The 15,519-nt window shown below is 35.5% G+C and overlaps 1 protein-coding gene across 5 annotated transcripts in view; it reads left to right on the top strand.

Annotated features, from left to right (window-relative positions):
• jar (Myosin heavy chain 95F jaguar) overlaps window positions 1-14,950 on the top strand; it is a 165,096-nt gene extending 150,146 nt beyond the window's left edge. For 2 of the 5 annotated variants that reach the window (XM_083134575.1, XM_083134576.1), the window contains exons 21-25: window positions 6,053-6,100; window positions 9,484-9,604; window positions 10,946-11,063; window positions 11,544-11,762; window positions 13,951-14,950. In XM_083134575.1, coding sequence (XP_082990701.1) covers window positions 6,053-6,100; window positions 9,484-9,604; window positions 10,946-11,063; window positions 11,544-11,762; window positions 13,951-14,102 — 658 coding nt within the window. In that variant the 3' untranslated portion in view covers window positions 14,103-14,950. Of the gene's footprint in view, window positions 1-6,052; window positions 6,168-9,483; window positions 9,605-10,945; window positions 11,064-11,543; window positions 11,763-13,950 lie in introns of those variants that run through there. The other 3 variants (XM_083134577.1, XM_083134578.1, XR_014442899.1) reach the window with 3 other exon arrangements.
• The last annotated feature ends 569 nt before the right edge of the window (window positions 14,951-15,519 follow it).

The raw sequence follows: 15,519 nt of genomic DNA, 5'->3' as shown, positions 1-15,519 counted from the left end.
GAATCAAACCCGGGACCTATAGCATGGTAGTCAGATGCGTTACCGACTGAGCCACCACGGCCACCTTTCTACTTCACAATTCTGTAATATTTTAATGTAAAGTTTAATTGATCACATCACAGTCTCCAAGAATTGCAGTTTTGTACACCGGAGGTACATCAGTAATATATCAGAATATTACAAATGTTAATCATAATAAAGAATTCTAGTTTAAATATAGGATGCATATATTTCTGATTTGTTGGCATAACTACTGAACTCAAAATGTAGACAGAAAAATCCATCTAAAATTCTAGATCTAGATTTTCCTTCCAAACTTTTGGAACGATTTCAAGTTCCTTACTCTTTCAAACTCAAATTTTCACCACCAATTCTAGACAGGGATCTGTGTGACTTTACACATCTTGACAAGACAGTATTGAACACCCAAAAAAGATTTATAAGTTTGTAATTGTGCTTAGTAAGGATTAATCAATATGTGATACTGATGAAGCACCAACATAAACTTTCCTGATACTGATAACGGATTTTCTACTAATTCTATGTAAAATTATAAATGTTTCTCGAAGAACTATAATACTTCATTAATCTACTTAATTAGGTGGTTCCAATGGGTTTGGAAAATAAATTGCATATTTAGGCATCTACGTTGTGAAACCAGAGCACTAGATTTTCTTTAAATTCATAAAAATAAATTTAACATAACAGTTTGAGTCTTTGTTTAAATTTCAACCAATATTGATTGAGTACCAAGTAAACTATCCTGCCACTTAGCATGTTTGTAAATGTTTTTACATACAGGGTAAGCAAAATCAGATCATAGCTTCACATTTTTCTCTGTATTCATGAGCAATGTTGAAATGTTTGAAAATAGATGTCTTCCCTATCTTTACAATTTCCTCCTTGGTTCATGATGATTCACTCAGTTGGTGGAAGAATCCAAAATTTTAGTAGCCTCTATTATTTCTGTTTGTTCCCGTTTTATGTATTGTGTAACAATCCATGTGTACATGTGTGTGTGTTTGGGTGTTTATGTATAACATGTTTAGGCTCAATGCACAAGAGTGGCGAATCTATCATTGGTGCGTTAGGGAAGAATGGAGTGACGACAACCCCTGAGCCACCTGAATAACAATAACATCAGAGTAAATGGCAATCATCCTCTCAAGGGTGTCTAAAACACAAACAGCATATATATTCAACATCGTTGAAACATCACTTCTGATACAGATGGAATCTTAAGTCTGTTAATATTGTGTTGCATGAACTGTTTGAAGGAAATGCAGAACTATTTGCTACTTTCTTTAGAAACACTACATACCTGGTAGATTGTTAGTGTTTCCAATGACTTTTAAAAGTCAGAGAAAATCAAATATTTTTGTGCTTGTCGATTGATCTTTGTTATTTAGCATTGCTTTTCTGTCAAAATTTGAGAATGAAAATAAATAAACTCCAGTTCTTTGTTGAAGCAATTTCTTGATGGGAAATAATCTATATAAAAAACCTTTTATGTAAAATTGCAATTATTTTTAAAACTAAATTAATTTAAAATTCCTTTATTTTAAATAGAGTTGATTAAATTTTATTCTCTCTAACAGTAAGCACACTTTAACATTTAAAATATAATTATTAGTAAGTTAAAGCACAACAAAATGGTCTGAAACTTTGTTTTAAAATTACTGAAAAAACCTGGAGAAGTGAGAGATTGTGTAGTAAACACAATATGATTTCACAATCAGAATATGATAAAGAAGCATGGAAGCTATTTAATACTTGCCGTGTTAAGTCTTAGTGTACATAGAAACACTTCTGTGGTTGCATTATTGAAGTCCTGAAGCAAAAAGTTGCCACTTGTGTGCATTGGGCAGAATATATTTTTGATTTACTGTAAATACTTTTTATTGTTACCATATGCTTTGTACTATAATGTATCTAATGGTACATATCAAGCTAGGGAAATGTTTGGTATCTATTTCTATGTACAATTGTGAATAGTTGCAATATACTTGCTTTTTAAATGTATGTGCATGTTGTAAATCATTATTCTGTTGTTTTGGTGCAAGTATGAGGTGAATTTAAATTTGATCTTGCTTAAATGTAGTGTTTAAATTGTAGAATTGGTAATGTTTTCTGGTTTTTGAGTGACAAAAAATTATTGCACAGTACATTTTTTTTCAGTTTCTCCATACTTCAGATATGTGTAGATTTATTTCAGCATATTACCCCATGCTTTATGGTGTTGAAATTTCAGTGTCACTTGTGTAAGCTGCAATTGTTGAACTTCAGGTTATGAATTTGCGTCCATTTAAGGGAAAACATGAGGGTTGTTTGTATAATTTGCAGAATGGAGCTTGCATTATACAAATGTTCAATTATGAATTCATGATGTAGTGTGCATTTTATGGACTATGGTGCATGTTTCCGTGCTGTTCTTCTTCTGACATGATTAATTTCGAAGGCCTGCTGCCTTCATTGTTGTATATTCCTGTACTGTAACTTATGGCATATGGGGCAGATGTGAGATGGCATAATATAAGATAATGAAGGCAGCAGATCTTGGAAATAAATCAGTTCAAAAGAAATGAACAGCATTGTGGAAACAGATCTTTTCCCATTAATATTTCGATAATATAAAAGTTTATCTTTTGGTGAAAAATTATTGAATTTGGCTAGAAAGTTTCGCTAAACTACATGCCACAACACTCTCTGAGGGCTAGAACTGGGGCTGGCTTGCGAGACCGGAGTAAGCTGCTATTTCTTTCAAGCAGGAATTTATTCAGAATTTGAAGTCTTAGTGGAGGGAGTTAATGATAAATTCAGCATCAATATACCCATTAGGGCTATGTGGGATAGAAAATTTTTAGTCATAATGGGATCGGAACAGGACCCCCAACCTTTGAGCTGGGAAAAATTGCCATTTCCCAAATAAATCAGGGAAATTTTCATGATGGGAAATGTTTAAAATTTCTCTACACTGTGAAAACCTCAAATTTTGCCCACTGTTTTCCATTTAAGTCATTGTATTTGTATTTCTGAAATAAAATTTACTATCTTCAGACACTTATGCCGTAGAAAACATTGATAATTAACCACTTTTAATCACAGTCATTTGGATTTTCCCGAATGTTTGGGATCCAGAAAAAGGATAGGAATTTTTTGCATTTCAAGCATTTGTCAATTTTTTTTAGGGGATGTCTTAAAAATTTGGTGGGAAAGTATTGGGGTGTTTGATGTAGATAAATAACTGCTTTCCAGTAGCTCCCAAATTGTTCCCACAATGCTCAGTCAAACATTGAAATTTTGGAACTTCCATGAGAGATTGAACATGGAGGTGAGAGCACTACCCACTGAGCTATGTGGGTGCTCAAATATTAAGCCACATTTATTTATGTTGAGCACATTCCTTAACACACACACCCAGTTTGATGTAACTGTTTATCATCCATGTTGGAAGATGACAGTGTTCTAAGAAATGATTTTAGCTTTGCGAGAAGAGCGGACGTTTTACACTGTTTCTGAGGAAGTTTTTACACTATCCTTGCCTCTTTAATGTGTTGTCTTTGTCCTGTGCAGGCCCTTTACAGCCTTCTATTTTCAATCTTTCTTTACACCCCTTTTTTAACTTTAACCCCTTAACTGGGGAATTTGTTGAACAAGTCGCTACTGGAAAATGTAGGTTTTTTCGTCAAATTCAGTTGAACCCCTTAAATGCCCTCTGCATTCTGCTGCTGTAGTGAGAAACGCGTATATATATGCTTTGTTTGTTTCAACTATATTCGATTTACTGTGGTGTATATAGTCACACAGACGTTTGGTGAGATAGTTCTAGCTGTTAGTAGAAACAAAAAATAGTAGCAAGAGAGGAAAAAGAAGGGAAAATTCTTCTTCTTTCTTTTCATCATCTTCTTTTTCATCTATGTCCTCTCTTGGTACTATGTTTTGAGAGATAGTTTACAAAGATAGAAGAAGATGAAAAGAAAGAAGAAGATTTTTCCCTTCTTTTTTGTCTTTTGCTACTATTTTTTGTTTCTACTACAGCTAGAACTATCTCACCAAAGGTCTGTGTGACTATATATGCCACAGTAAATCAAATATAGTTGAAACAGACATAAAGCCAGGAGCGTATATTCCAGGCTAGCTACACTATCTGCGAAGCCTAGAAATTAAAACACTGAAGAAAAATCGATTAGAAACTGTGAATAAACCTGATTTCAATAAGATGATAATGGCGATTCTGGAGTTGGCAACGTGACTTCTTAGGAGTTGGCAACGTGACTTCTTAGGAGTTGGCAACCTGAATTCTTAGGAGTTGGCAACCTGAATTCTTAGGAGTTGGCAACCTGAATTCTTGGGGAGTTGGCAACCTGAATTCTTAGGAGTTGGCAACCTGAATTTTTTTTAAGTTTGCAACCTGACACTACCGTTGGGATGGCAACGTAGTTTCCTTGACGACATCAAGAATGAGCCTAGTCTTCTCCCTTGCTCCGTAGCCTAGGACCAGGTGTCATGGTGAGCTAGTCCAGGTCTTAGGCTCAGCATACGCCACTGCATAAAGCATATATATACGTCTTCTGCACTACAGCAGCACAATGTGGAGGACGTATATATATGCCATCCACACTTAAGGGGTTACAGTAATCATCATCCTTTGCAGTTTCCTGCCTTTGGCTGGGTCGGCATAGAAGTCAAGCGTCTCCATTTTTTCCTGGTCTTCCATCACTCCTCTTTCCACGGTGTTCCAATCTTGTCTTAACACCCTCCGCTATCTGCTTTTCCACCGAAATCATGGTCTCCCACTCCTTGTGCATTGTAAGCTCTTACTGGTAGTCTTTCTGCACCCATCCTCTTCATGTGTCAAACCCATCTCATCCGTGCCTGATCTATTCTGTCTTGTAAGGAGATTTTCTGAAGTGCAAAATGGTCATATCTGCTGATCCACCCCACAATTTTATTTCATTCATTCATTTAATTGGCTTTTCTTCTTGAATGTGCTGATTTTACTTTCCCCATACAAGGTTTTAACTTTCCCAACGATTTATCATCCATGGTGACAGTGTTTCAGCAAATGTTTTTAGGTTTTTTGAGAAGAGCGGGTGTCTTCCACTGTCTCTGAGCATGTCCTACCTTTTTAACGTGTTGCATATGTCCTGTGCAAGTCCCTTTATGACCTTTGTAGATGAGAGGATTTTTGCTCGTGTAGTTTGAAGGGTACAAAGTGGCCATACATGCTGACGTACACAAAAATTTTAAGTCTTAACTCATTAATCCCCTAATGCCTCCCTCATGAATGTTTCTCTAGTTATTCTCCTGTGAATACTGTACAGTGCACCCAAGAAAGAAAGGAAAAGGTGTGGCGGATGCTTTCTGAATAATTGCCTTAATCTTCTGGTTAGCAAAGTGCCAATTCATTGGCTTAAGAGAAAAGATTTGTAATTGTAATTATATAATAATAATAACCCGTGGTTCTACAGCCCGTAAAGGCCTTGGCCTATCTCCCTCCCACAATTCTACTTGAGAGGTGTGGAGATCTTCAACCAGTAATGGGGTGACATCGAACCCCCAGCCTTTATAGGAGATTTTTATGACCGTGTTACGCTACCCACTCGTAGCTCCCCAATTTCCTCACGATGGTGGGTTGCCACCGGTCCTGTACACAAGCTGAGAACCCAGGCAGACTGGAACCCATGTCGTCCCGCAGTCGGAGTCCAAAGCACAGCGCCTTAGACTACACGGTCACGGATGAGGACTATAATAATTTGTAAACATTTTTGAAAACCACGTTTTTAGTCTACAACTGCCTCTTAAATCTACTGCTTTGCTTTGAATATATTTTAGAATGGGATGCAGAAGTTTCAACACCAAGCATGGGGTAAGATGCAGGTTAAAATGCACATGTTCTTTTTTTTTTAAAAAAAAAAAAAAGAAATCTAAGGGTTCCTATCAAAAAATTCTAGTTTCTTGCACACGGTAAATCTATTTTTCTACAAGCACTTTAGGGGGAAATGTCTCTTCTTGTCTTGTTTCCATGCAAACTTTCCCTGTATCTCTCCAGTAGGTCAGTGGTGCCAGACGTGAAGAATTCAGCGCCTAAACTGAACAGGTATTTCAGCTCCACTGCCATCTGCAGGCTGGTTCTACACTGCACATTGGCTGCAACACCCTATGTAGTTAGTCTTCTGATTTTAATGGGTTGTTTTTTAGCTACGTAGCGCACATCTGAGAGTGAGTCTTATGTAAATTTAAAGATAGTTTAGTGAAAAGGGAAAGTCCTCCTTTCACGAGGATCATAAAAAAATGCTTCTGGTATTTATATTTATGCAAAATTAGGAGTAGAGTAGTGCTTTATAAGGTTTAATAGGTATTATAGCTTTCTCTGCTTTTTTTTTTGTAAATAATGAAACTTCTAAAACTTGTTGCAACAAGAAAATACATGTTTTACACTAAACTCCAGAAAAATCTTACGAGTCATAAAATTTGCAATGTTCTATTAATAAGCCTTTCGGTTTATATTTCACAGTTTTGCCAATGATTGTCTTATGTCACAAAGTTGAAAGGTGTCCGTTTCCAATATTCTACCCATATAATTTGATCAGGAGCTACTGCTTGCTTGACTTGTATGATTCTCAAACAATATCATCCAATGTATTCTACAAGATATGACAAAAATGTACTGTGGTCGATAGATATACAGGGTGTGCAACACTGAATATCGCTAGTTGTCTCGTCAGAGGTCGTGTGTCACTACCACCATCTTGAAGCCTCTGTTTTAGCATTCATTTATGATGGAGTCGTGGAATGAGGCACAGCTTGCGTTCACTGTAAAAGCATAGTTGCGTATCCACGCAGTCTTTTGGGTAGGTTAATTACACATTACATTGCGAAGAATGGGCACAAGAATTTGAGCCACCTCTTCCCGTATCAGATCTTCAGAAAAAGGTTTCCTCGAAGTTTTTAATTCATGTTTTGATGGCATTGGCAGATAGCATTGGGTGGAATATTAAAATGTATCCGAACTGGTTTTGGAATACGCTTTTACAGCGAATGCATGCTGTGCCCCATTTCGGGCTGCAAGATGGCGGTAGTCATGTGTTGCCTTTGACGCAGCAACTAGCTATATCCAGTGTTGCAAAATCTCCCAATTCATTGCTGCACCCTGTACTTTAGGTGACAGAATTTCGCATCTGGAAATTTCAAGATGCTGTTCTCCCAGCTACATTTTCCATTATTTATCTGCTTTTCTATTGTTTTGAATCTTGGTTACAGCAATATCTTAAATGTCTAGGAGGCAAAACACATTATCATTGATTTTTGTGATGAGATGCATTGATTTGCAGATATGGATAATAGAGATTCTTCTAGACAAGTGTTTTGATTTGATTTAAGGAACCAAATATCATAGATCATCCTAGGTAATTGTTGGGATTTGCTTGTGGTACCAAATCTCCAATTCAGTACAAAATTCTGGGCATAAACAACTCCTTTTTCTCAGATGAATTATGCTTGTTCTATGGGCAGAAACACTGCCAATATATTTTCATTTTCGTATCCATGCCAGAAGTTTTTATCATGTGCAATATAACATGAGTTTCAAGTTCTTAAATTTGTTTCTATTTCAGTCCTATGTCTATGCGTGTTCAAAAGTATTGTGTTGTGCTGTTTTTCCAGAGGTCCTTTTGTCATCGATGTTTGTCCATTGTTTTATCTGTGCAAACACCTGTCAAGATTCCAAATTAAGTGCTGTGTAACATTTCTGTCCACCCCATACCTGTTTCTGCATGCTTTTGTCTCAATCGTTGGTGACATTTGATTCTGTTTCCCTTTCCACTAGTGCAAATCTGATTTATTGGTGTTGTAGTTTCACAGCATCTTCATTTAAATAATGCAATTCGTCTTGCAAACTGTTGCTCTAAGATTTGTGTAGATATACAGCTAGCGCATTAATATATTTTCCTGTAATAGAATTGCATCATCTATGAAATTGTTTGTCACAGTACACAGTACTAAACAGCTTCCATAAAATTATTTGGTAGGTTATTTTACCTGTTAAAAGTTAGTTTTTAAAAGAGAAGATTGTGTAACATTAATTTTGTTAGTATGTAAAAGAAAATTAATCATCACAGTTTTGAAGTAGGAGCTTGTAGGATGTAGTGACAGAATTTATAACAATAGATATAATGTATTATTAGCTCTTAGGTAGCTTTCAGACTGAAATGACAGGTGACAAGCGACATGTATCACTTGGAGAAGAAGCTTGAGAAATTAATGCAACTTTTTGTATTGAAGTGACATGACAAGCTGCACATGTTGCTTTTAGCTTGCGTGTCACTCGGACTAGGTCATTTTCTTGCATGCCTTGTGTCACCTCGGTGTGTTGGTTGTGCTTGCCTTTTTTAATATTTTTTTTTAGTTAGGTTAGGTGGGAGAACAGCATATGCTGAACCTCGCCCACTCAATAAAGATTTATTATTATTATTATTATTATTATTATAAGAGACAGGGCCATGTTGCTTGTCAATTTGGTGTGAAATCCCATGTCACTTGTCATCTGCCATGTGCCACTGGTCACTTCAGTCTGAGAGCTGACTTATTGAAGCACACTTCATAAAGTCAGTATGTTATGAGACCAGTAAAAATTGTTTATTTGGTTTAAAAAGCAATTTATTTTTGTTGGTGGGGAGGGTGTACAAGATGCAAATAATTTCCAAATGAAGTAAATAATTAACATAATATTTCAGTACATATGAAGATAAACCTTTTATTTCTTAAAGTCACACTAAAGTGTGTAGATTTCATGAGTCAAGTTTTTGTTCATTATTATTATTATTTAATTAATTTCGAAGGCCCATCACCTTCATTACTAGTTGTTGTATCATCAGTGAATGAAGGCAACAGGCCTTCGAAATTAATCTGAAAGAAACTATCCAAATCAAAACCCTGGAAACAGGAAAATTCACATACACAATACTAAAATCATGTTTACTGCATCCACAGAAATGCAGTTATGTATTTTCTGACTTGAAACATCAAGAAAATATCCTGATACACAAGGGCACTCAAAAGCTAATAATTCTGGGTACTGTGGAATTCAAATATGGGGAGTATTAAAATAGATTTTCATGAACTTCTTATCCAGAGTTATATTTAATGCTAGCTAAATGCAATAATTGAAATTTGTGGTTAGCGTGGATGTTCCACATCATCGAAAGAGTATTTATATACTGGGTAACTTAAGAGAAAGAAAAATCACATTAAATACTAACAAAATACAATATTTAATGTTCAATACTTAAGTTGTTTTTTTTTACCGGAAAGCACAAGTTTTCATTTCTTACATGCTGGTTGTATGAAGTTAATGTAATTAATTTTCATGACTTTCAAATTTACATTCAATATCAAATCCATATTTAAAGTGATAAAAAAGTCAGTAGTATTAATGTGATTGTTCACAGACTGTATTCTTTAACAATATTCACTGTCTCCTAGGTCAGAATTAGTCAGATCTCAACAGGCAGCACAAGGTAACAAGAAGCATGACTTGTCGAAGTGGAAATACTCAGAACTACGTGATACCATTAACACATCGTGTGATCTCGAGTTGCTAGAGGTAAGATAATGCATCTGTTTCTTTTTTTGGAGGGGTTCCCCCACTTCCTCTCACTGTGTTTATTCACATATACTTTTTTTTTGGTCAATGCAATGAAAATTAATGTAAGAATAAAAGGTCATGATTTCAGTACAAAAACTGGGCTCATTTTGGGGTGAAAAGTAGTATATAAAATGACATTTCGGTGTTAAAATGGTAAATATAATCCTAGATTTGATTTTAAAAACTACACTTATTACATAAAATAAACATTTTCCTTCCAATAGTACATTTATGTAGTTATCAGAGTATTAAGTTTATTCCTGTGTAAAGGAGTCCAAATATTTACAGTAGAATCAATCAATTTTCTGTGATTTGCATAACTCGCAGGATAATTCAGGCTTCAGAAAGTGTTGCATGTAAATAAACTTTGAATTTCTTGTTTAACTCTTTCGCTGCGGAATTCTCTGGCACACAATATCCCTTGGCTGCGTAATTAAATTTGAAAATATATTATTTTTATAAACAAATAGTTTTCACAATTACATTGCATTATATATGAGAGAGAACTTACAAAAGTCATTCCTTGCACTGGAAAACCATTCTGTAGTCCCTGGTGGTATGAAATTTTGAAAAATTTTGAAATTCTCGCACCTAGATCAATGCTGTTTTGCACTCTCCTCCATCATGTTACGGACCGCGGTACAAATTCTTCATCAGACACTACACAATCACTGTCATCACTTGAAGTCTCCTGAAAACTGTCGCTATTATCGTCACAACTATATTCACCTTCTGATTCTGAGTTGGCAAATAACAGTTGAGTAAAATCATTATCAGACAAGTGTTGACGACTTGACGAAGCCATGTTGTTTACATTCGAACATGCATTTGAAACTGACATGTCAGAGCACTCAACGCTTGTATGTCAAAAAATTCTAAACGGAGGCGTAATTAGCGACATTATGCGGATAAAAACAAAACTACAAGTTCAAATAGTTCCAAATACTATCAACAGATGTCAGAAGGCTACTAAAAGCGACGTACTTCGGAAATGCGACACCTGCAGCGAGTGGAAGTATGAACTCGCAATAATGCGACTTCCGCGGAGCAAGGCACCTGGCGTGCTGTGCATAAATGCGACGACCTCAGCATAGAGTTAAGAGCTTATTTTACATCATTTTGTAAAAAAAACTTGCTTAGAAAACATACATCATACCTTTCAAAAGCATTAAAAATGAACATTACATTGTGTTGTTTCACATTCATGTTTGTCAAAATTGAAATATTCATGAGTAATGAAACCAATTTTTATAATAAAGTTGGTTACTTAAGAGGTTAAAAGTCCCTCTTTCCCCACAGGCTTGCAGAATAGAATTCCACCGTCGCTTGAAGGTCTACCATGCATGGAAAGCAAAGAACAAGAGACGAACCACCATGGAAGAAAACCAGAGGGCACCAAAGTCAGTCATGGATGCAGGTATTACTTCATTTCACTTTCAAAGTCCTAATAAAAACTGTCCCCTTTATTATACAAGTGCCAAGAAATTTCATGAAACTGGATTCAGCAATTGTTTTTAACTAACCAGAAGAATTCTTATTTCAGCACATCACACATCTGAGGAAGCATTGGGACAACTCAAAACCTCCAAATCCAAATGCATAACTACAGGACAATGACTGAGTATGTCTCCATCAATTGGTGTGGTTATACAATGGAACCTCGATTTTACATTCCCGGATTTTACATTTTCCAACATATTAAGGTTTTTTAGCCTTGTCCCCTGAAAAATGTAAAATCAAGGTTCCACTGTAAATGCCAAATGTTTCGTGACCTGCTTAGGAAAAAATATTGAATGGCCCTGTATTTATTGATTACAATATATGCTTCGATATGCTAGTTTCAGCTGATGCCCAAACGTCTTAAACTGATAGTGACAAAAATTTACTTTATTTTCAGTTAATTCTCCTCAGCGTCGTCCTCCCATGCAAATTAAGAGTCCAATAGCCAACAACAATCAAAGATACTTCCGCATCCCATTCATCAGGCCAAACAACAAGGACATCCAGACTGAGGGGACGACGCAGCGAGGCTGGTGGTATGCCCATTTTGATGGCCAGTACGTTGCCCGGCAGATGGAGCTTCATCCGGACAAACCCCCGATTCTTCTTGTGTCAGGTGAGTGCAAAAGTTATTAATGGAAATTCTTCATTTATAACTAAAGTTTACATGTATAAAAAACATCTATTTAGTTAAGTTAACATGTTCACTGTAACTAATGTCAGGGACCGGTTGTTAGTTGAGTCTGTTAAGTAGTAGTGTGTTAATAGTTAAATATATTGTACACTGTGGACCAAAAGTTATGACCGGATACTATTTATTGTGACGTTGGCCGTGTACAAGCAGTTTCTTGTACATATAGACCATATTACTGGCAACCAGTATAAATTTTTGTTACCCTGTCCCACTTGATTCACTAGTGTGTCATTTTGCTATTAATGTAGATTATTTTTATATTAATCATAATGTTTATGTTTGGACATAATTTTGCTTTTATTGAAACATATTTAACAAAAATACATTTTACATGTTTACATGAAATCAATGCCCTAAGCTTTAGTTTATTTCTATATTATTTATTTATTTTCTGGGACCTCCCGAATGGCATAGTGGTAGTGTTGTTGCCTTGTAATCACGGTGTCTAGAGTTCGATACCCAGTGGAGGCACATTGCACAGTGGTTTGGATCCCACTTTAAACTGTAGGGCCAATCCCAATTAGCCTTTCTGTGCATAAACAGGCTGTCTACCAATATAACAAATCCAAAATTCATGACTTTTCTTGACCTTTTTTTGTTTTTCTTAACCTTTATTTATATGACCTCTACTTAGGTAAAGTTGGACATTAGCAATTAAGAAGATAAATATTTATTTAATGACAAACCCCTACCAAAATGCCAGTTAAGATGAAAACTGAAGCTGTGTTTAACAAGAGAATTAGACTTGCTTTAAATAATTCTTGAAGCTTTCCTAGCAGCGAATATTGAAGAGGTTTTCTCGGGCAATCAACCAGGTGATTTCTGGATAGGCTTCTGAGCGTTCAAGAGCTAACGTCACTCTCATCTTCAGGGATTGAAGTGCAGAGATATGTTAATTATTTCAGATGCCTCTACGGGGAGGAAATGTTACAGTGGATCCTCAGATTTGAAGATCTACTCACCAAGAAAGGCATGCTGTTGTCAACTTTGGCTTTCGTACGGAGGTGCATAGACAAGAATATAGTACTTCACTCTGACATATCTCTGCACTTCAATCCCTGAAGATGAGAGTGACGTTATCTCTCGAAAGCTTGGAAGCCTATCCAGAAATCACCTGGTTGATTGCCTGAGAAAACCTATTCAGTTAGACTTGCTTTATCCATCCTGGACTGCATTTGACAGACGTCTGGACTTGCAGTCCATATAATCTTACAACCATTCATACTCATCTTCACGATTAGCCAAAGGAGCAGAAAACTGAAGTTAAAATAATAAACTAAATCAGTCATTGTGATAGCCAAAATTCTTGACCACAAGTATAATTTCTTGACCTTTTCTTGACATTCTTAGAAAGTGGATTAAAAACTAGAACTCAAATTATTTATTTTCTAAGGAAAGTTATTTTTGCAGTCTGTACTACATTGTAACATATACAGGGTGTTTCCGGGCTGCTGATACAAACTTTCAGGGATGATGGAGAAGGGCACATGTGTCAATTTGAGGTAAGGAACCCTTGTCCGGAAACGACTTAGTCGAAAGTTATAAGTGAAAATCGGTGGATGAAGATGTGATACTTTTATTACCTGCACAAGTTTCACAAGCTGCTACATCCACAATAGTTGTTTAAAGTGGTGTCCCCTGGCTTCCCTGCAGGCACGACATCGTCGCACAAAGTTTTGGCGTACCCAGGCAGCGAGAATTCTTGCAAGGAGATCCTCTGCAGTCTCACTTCCTGTGACATTGTTCGAACTACCCTGGGGTTGTTCCAACAGGTACGCCAGAACTTTGTTTGACGATGTCGTGCCTGCAGGGAAGCCGGGGGACACCACTTTGAACAACTGTTGCGAATGTAGCAGCTTGTGAAACTTGTGCAGGTAATAAAAGTATTACATCTTCATCCACCGATTTTCACTTATAACTTTCGACTAAGTCGTTTCTGGACCAGGGTTCCTTATCTCAAATTGATACATGTGCCCTTCTCCATCATCCCTGAAAGTTTGTATCAGCAGCCCGGAAACACCCTCTATATGAAAGTAAGTATCAACAATGTAAAGAAATTCATAAATTAAACACAAATGATATAAACTTCTTTCTTCTTTATTATTTAAAGGTACTGATGATATGCAGATGTGTGAACTGAGCCTGGATGAAACAGGACTCACCCGAAAGAGAGGAGCAGAAATTCTGGAACACGAATTCAACAGAGAATGGGAAAAGCATGGAGGGAAAACATACGTACATCCTACGAACAGAAAGAAATAGAATGCCACATTCAGAACAAAACTTGGCATTAAACAAGCTTGATTAAAAGACTACATACTGAACGTATGGCTGAAAATAAGAAACCTCAATGTGCATTACCACATAAATAATTGTGGACTGGTTATAATATTAGAAAAAAATATATATAGAAATAATCCTAATTAAAAAGTTGAGGCCTAGTCATTCACTATAAATTGTGAATTACAAATTTGTTAATATAAACTTTATTTACAAATAATTAGTAATAGATTTATATTAAGAATGAAATTATTGATGAAAGTATTATTTTGAGACATAATCTTTGTATCTGATTGATTATTTAGTGTACATTTTGATCATATTCATTCCTTTTTTTATATGTATGTACGTTTTAATTCGTAGCCTGATCCTGTATTCAATTTAGAGGGCTAAATAATTATAGTGCCTTAATATAATTATATTTCTTCTAGAGAGAAAATAAATTCCTAAGCTTATGTAAGATACTGTTGTTAGAATACAATGTGCATAAATAATAAATTTAATGCAATTATGTGAGTCTAGAAATATTTTTCTGAGAACTGGTTGCTTGTGTACATGATTGTTGAAATCCTTTTATTCATTTTGCTTACATATAATTTATAATATGAAACTATTTATGTATATTCGGAGAATGTTGAATGTATTGTTATGATGTGTAGGAAGAATAATGGAAAAAGGCCTGCTTATTTTTGACTTTTCTATAAGGAATTTAATGTTTAAGACGACAAAAAGGAAAGAAATATTTTTATGCTTTTTAACATATCCATCTCAATATGTGAATAATATGTTCCTTGCTGTAATGATTCCTGTTTCAATAAAAGTATCTGCACATTACATACCTGCTCATTTTGCTTATTTCCATCTTTACATGATACACGTGAATTCCGGGAAATATTGGCTCTGGGAATGCTGCGTGATTTTTTTTCCGTAAACGTGAAAAAGTGTTACTTTTATTAATCAAAATCCCATTGAATTTATACTAATATTTAAATGCCCTGAGGCAAATTTTAGCTTTTATTTTTGTTGAGGAAGGAAAAGAAAGCTGCATGGAAAATCAAACAGAATTCACTCAATCCGTTGCAGAACAATCTATCTGACAGACAGATCATTATTGCAGGATAAGATATCTTGAAGTTGATTAGGTAAACTTCAATTTGAAATTCTTACACAATTAACAATTTTTTGTAGCATCTGTGACTTGTTTTTTTAGATGAATTTTGAGTCTGAGTATGTGGCAAACGTAGACTCCACACCTTAAATTAAATATTTCTAATACATATATGTATATACCATTTAATTGAATTGAATTAGAATTTTTGGATACATTGGAATTGCACAGAGCAGACCCTTGATATTGTTAATATATTTGTGTGTGGGTGGTGATAGGCGGTATAATACT

This window comes from Lepisma saccharinum, chromosome 13 (assembly GCF_977018435.1).
Source record: "Lepisma saccharinum chromosome 13, izLepSacc3.1, whole genome shotgun sequence".
In the NCBI taxonomy this organism is placed as follows: domain Eukaryota; kingdom Metazoa; phylum Arthropoda; class Insecta; order Zygentoma; family Lepismatidae; genus Lepisma; species Lepisma saccharinum.
The sequence above is the reverse complement of the archived record's forward strand: the minus strand, read 5'-3'. Positions and strand labels throughout refer to the sequence as shown.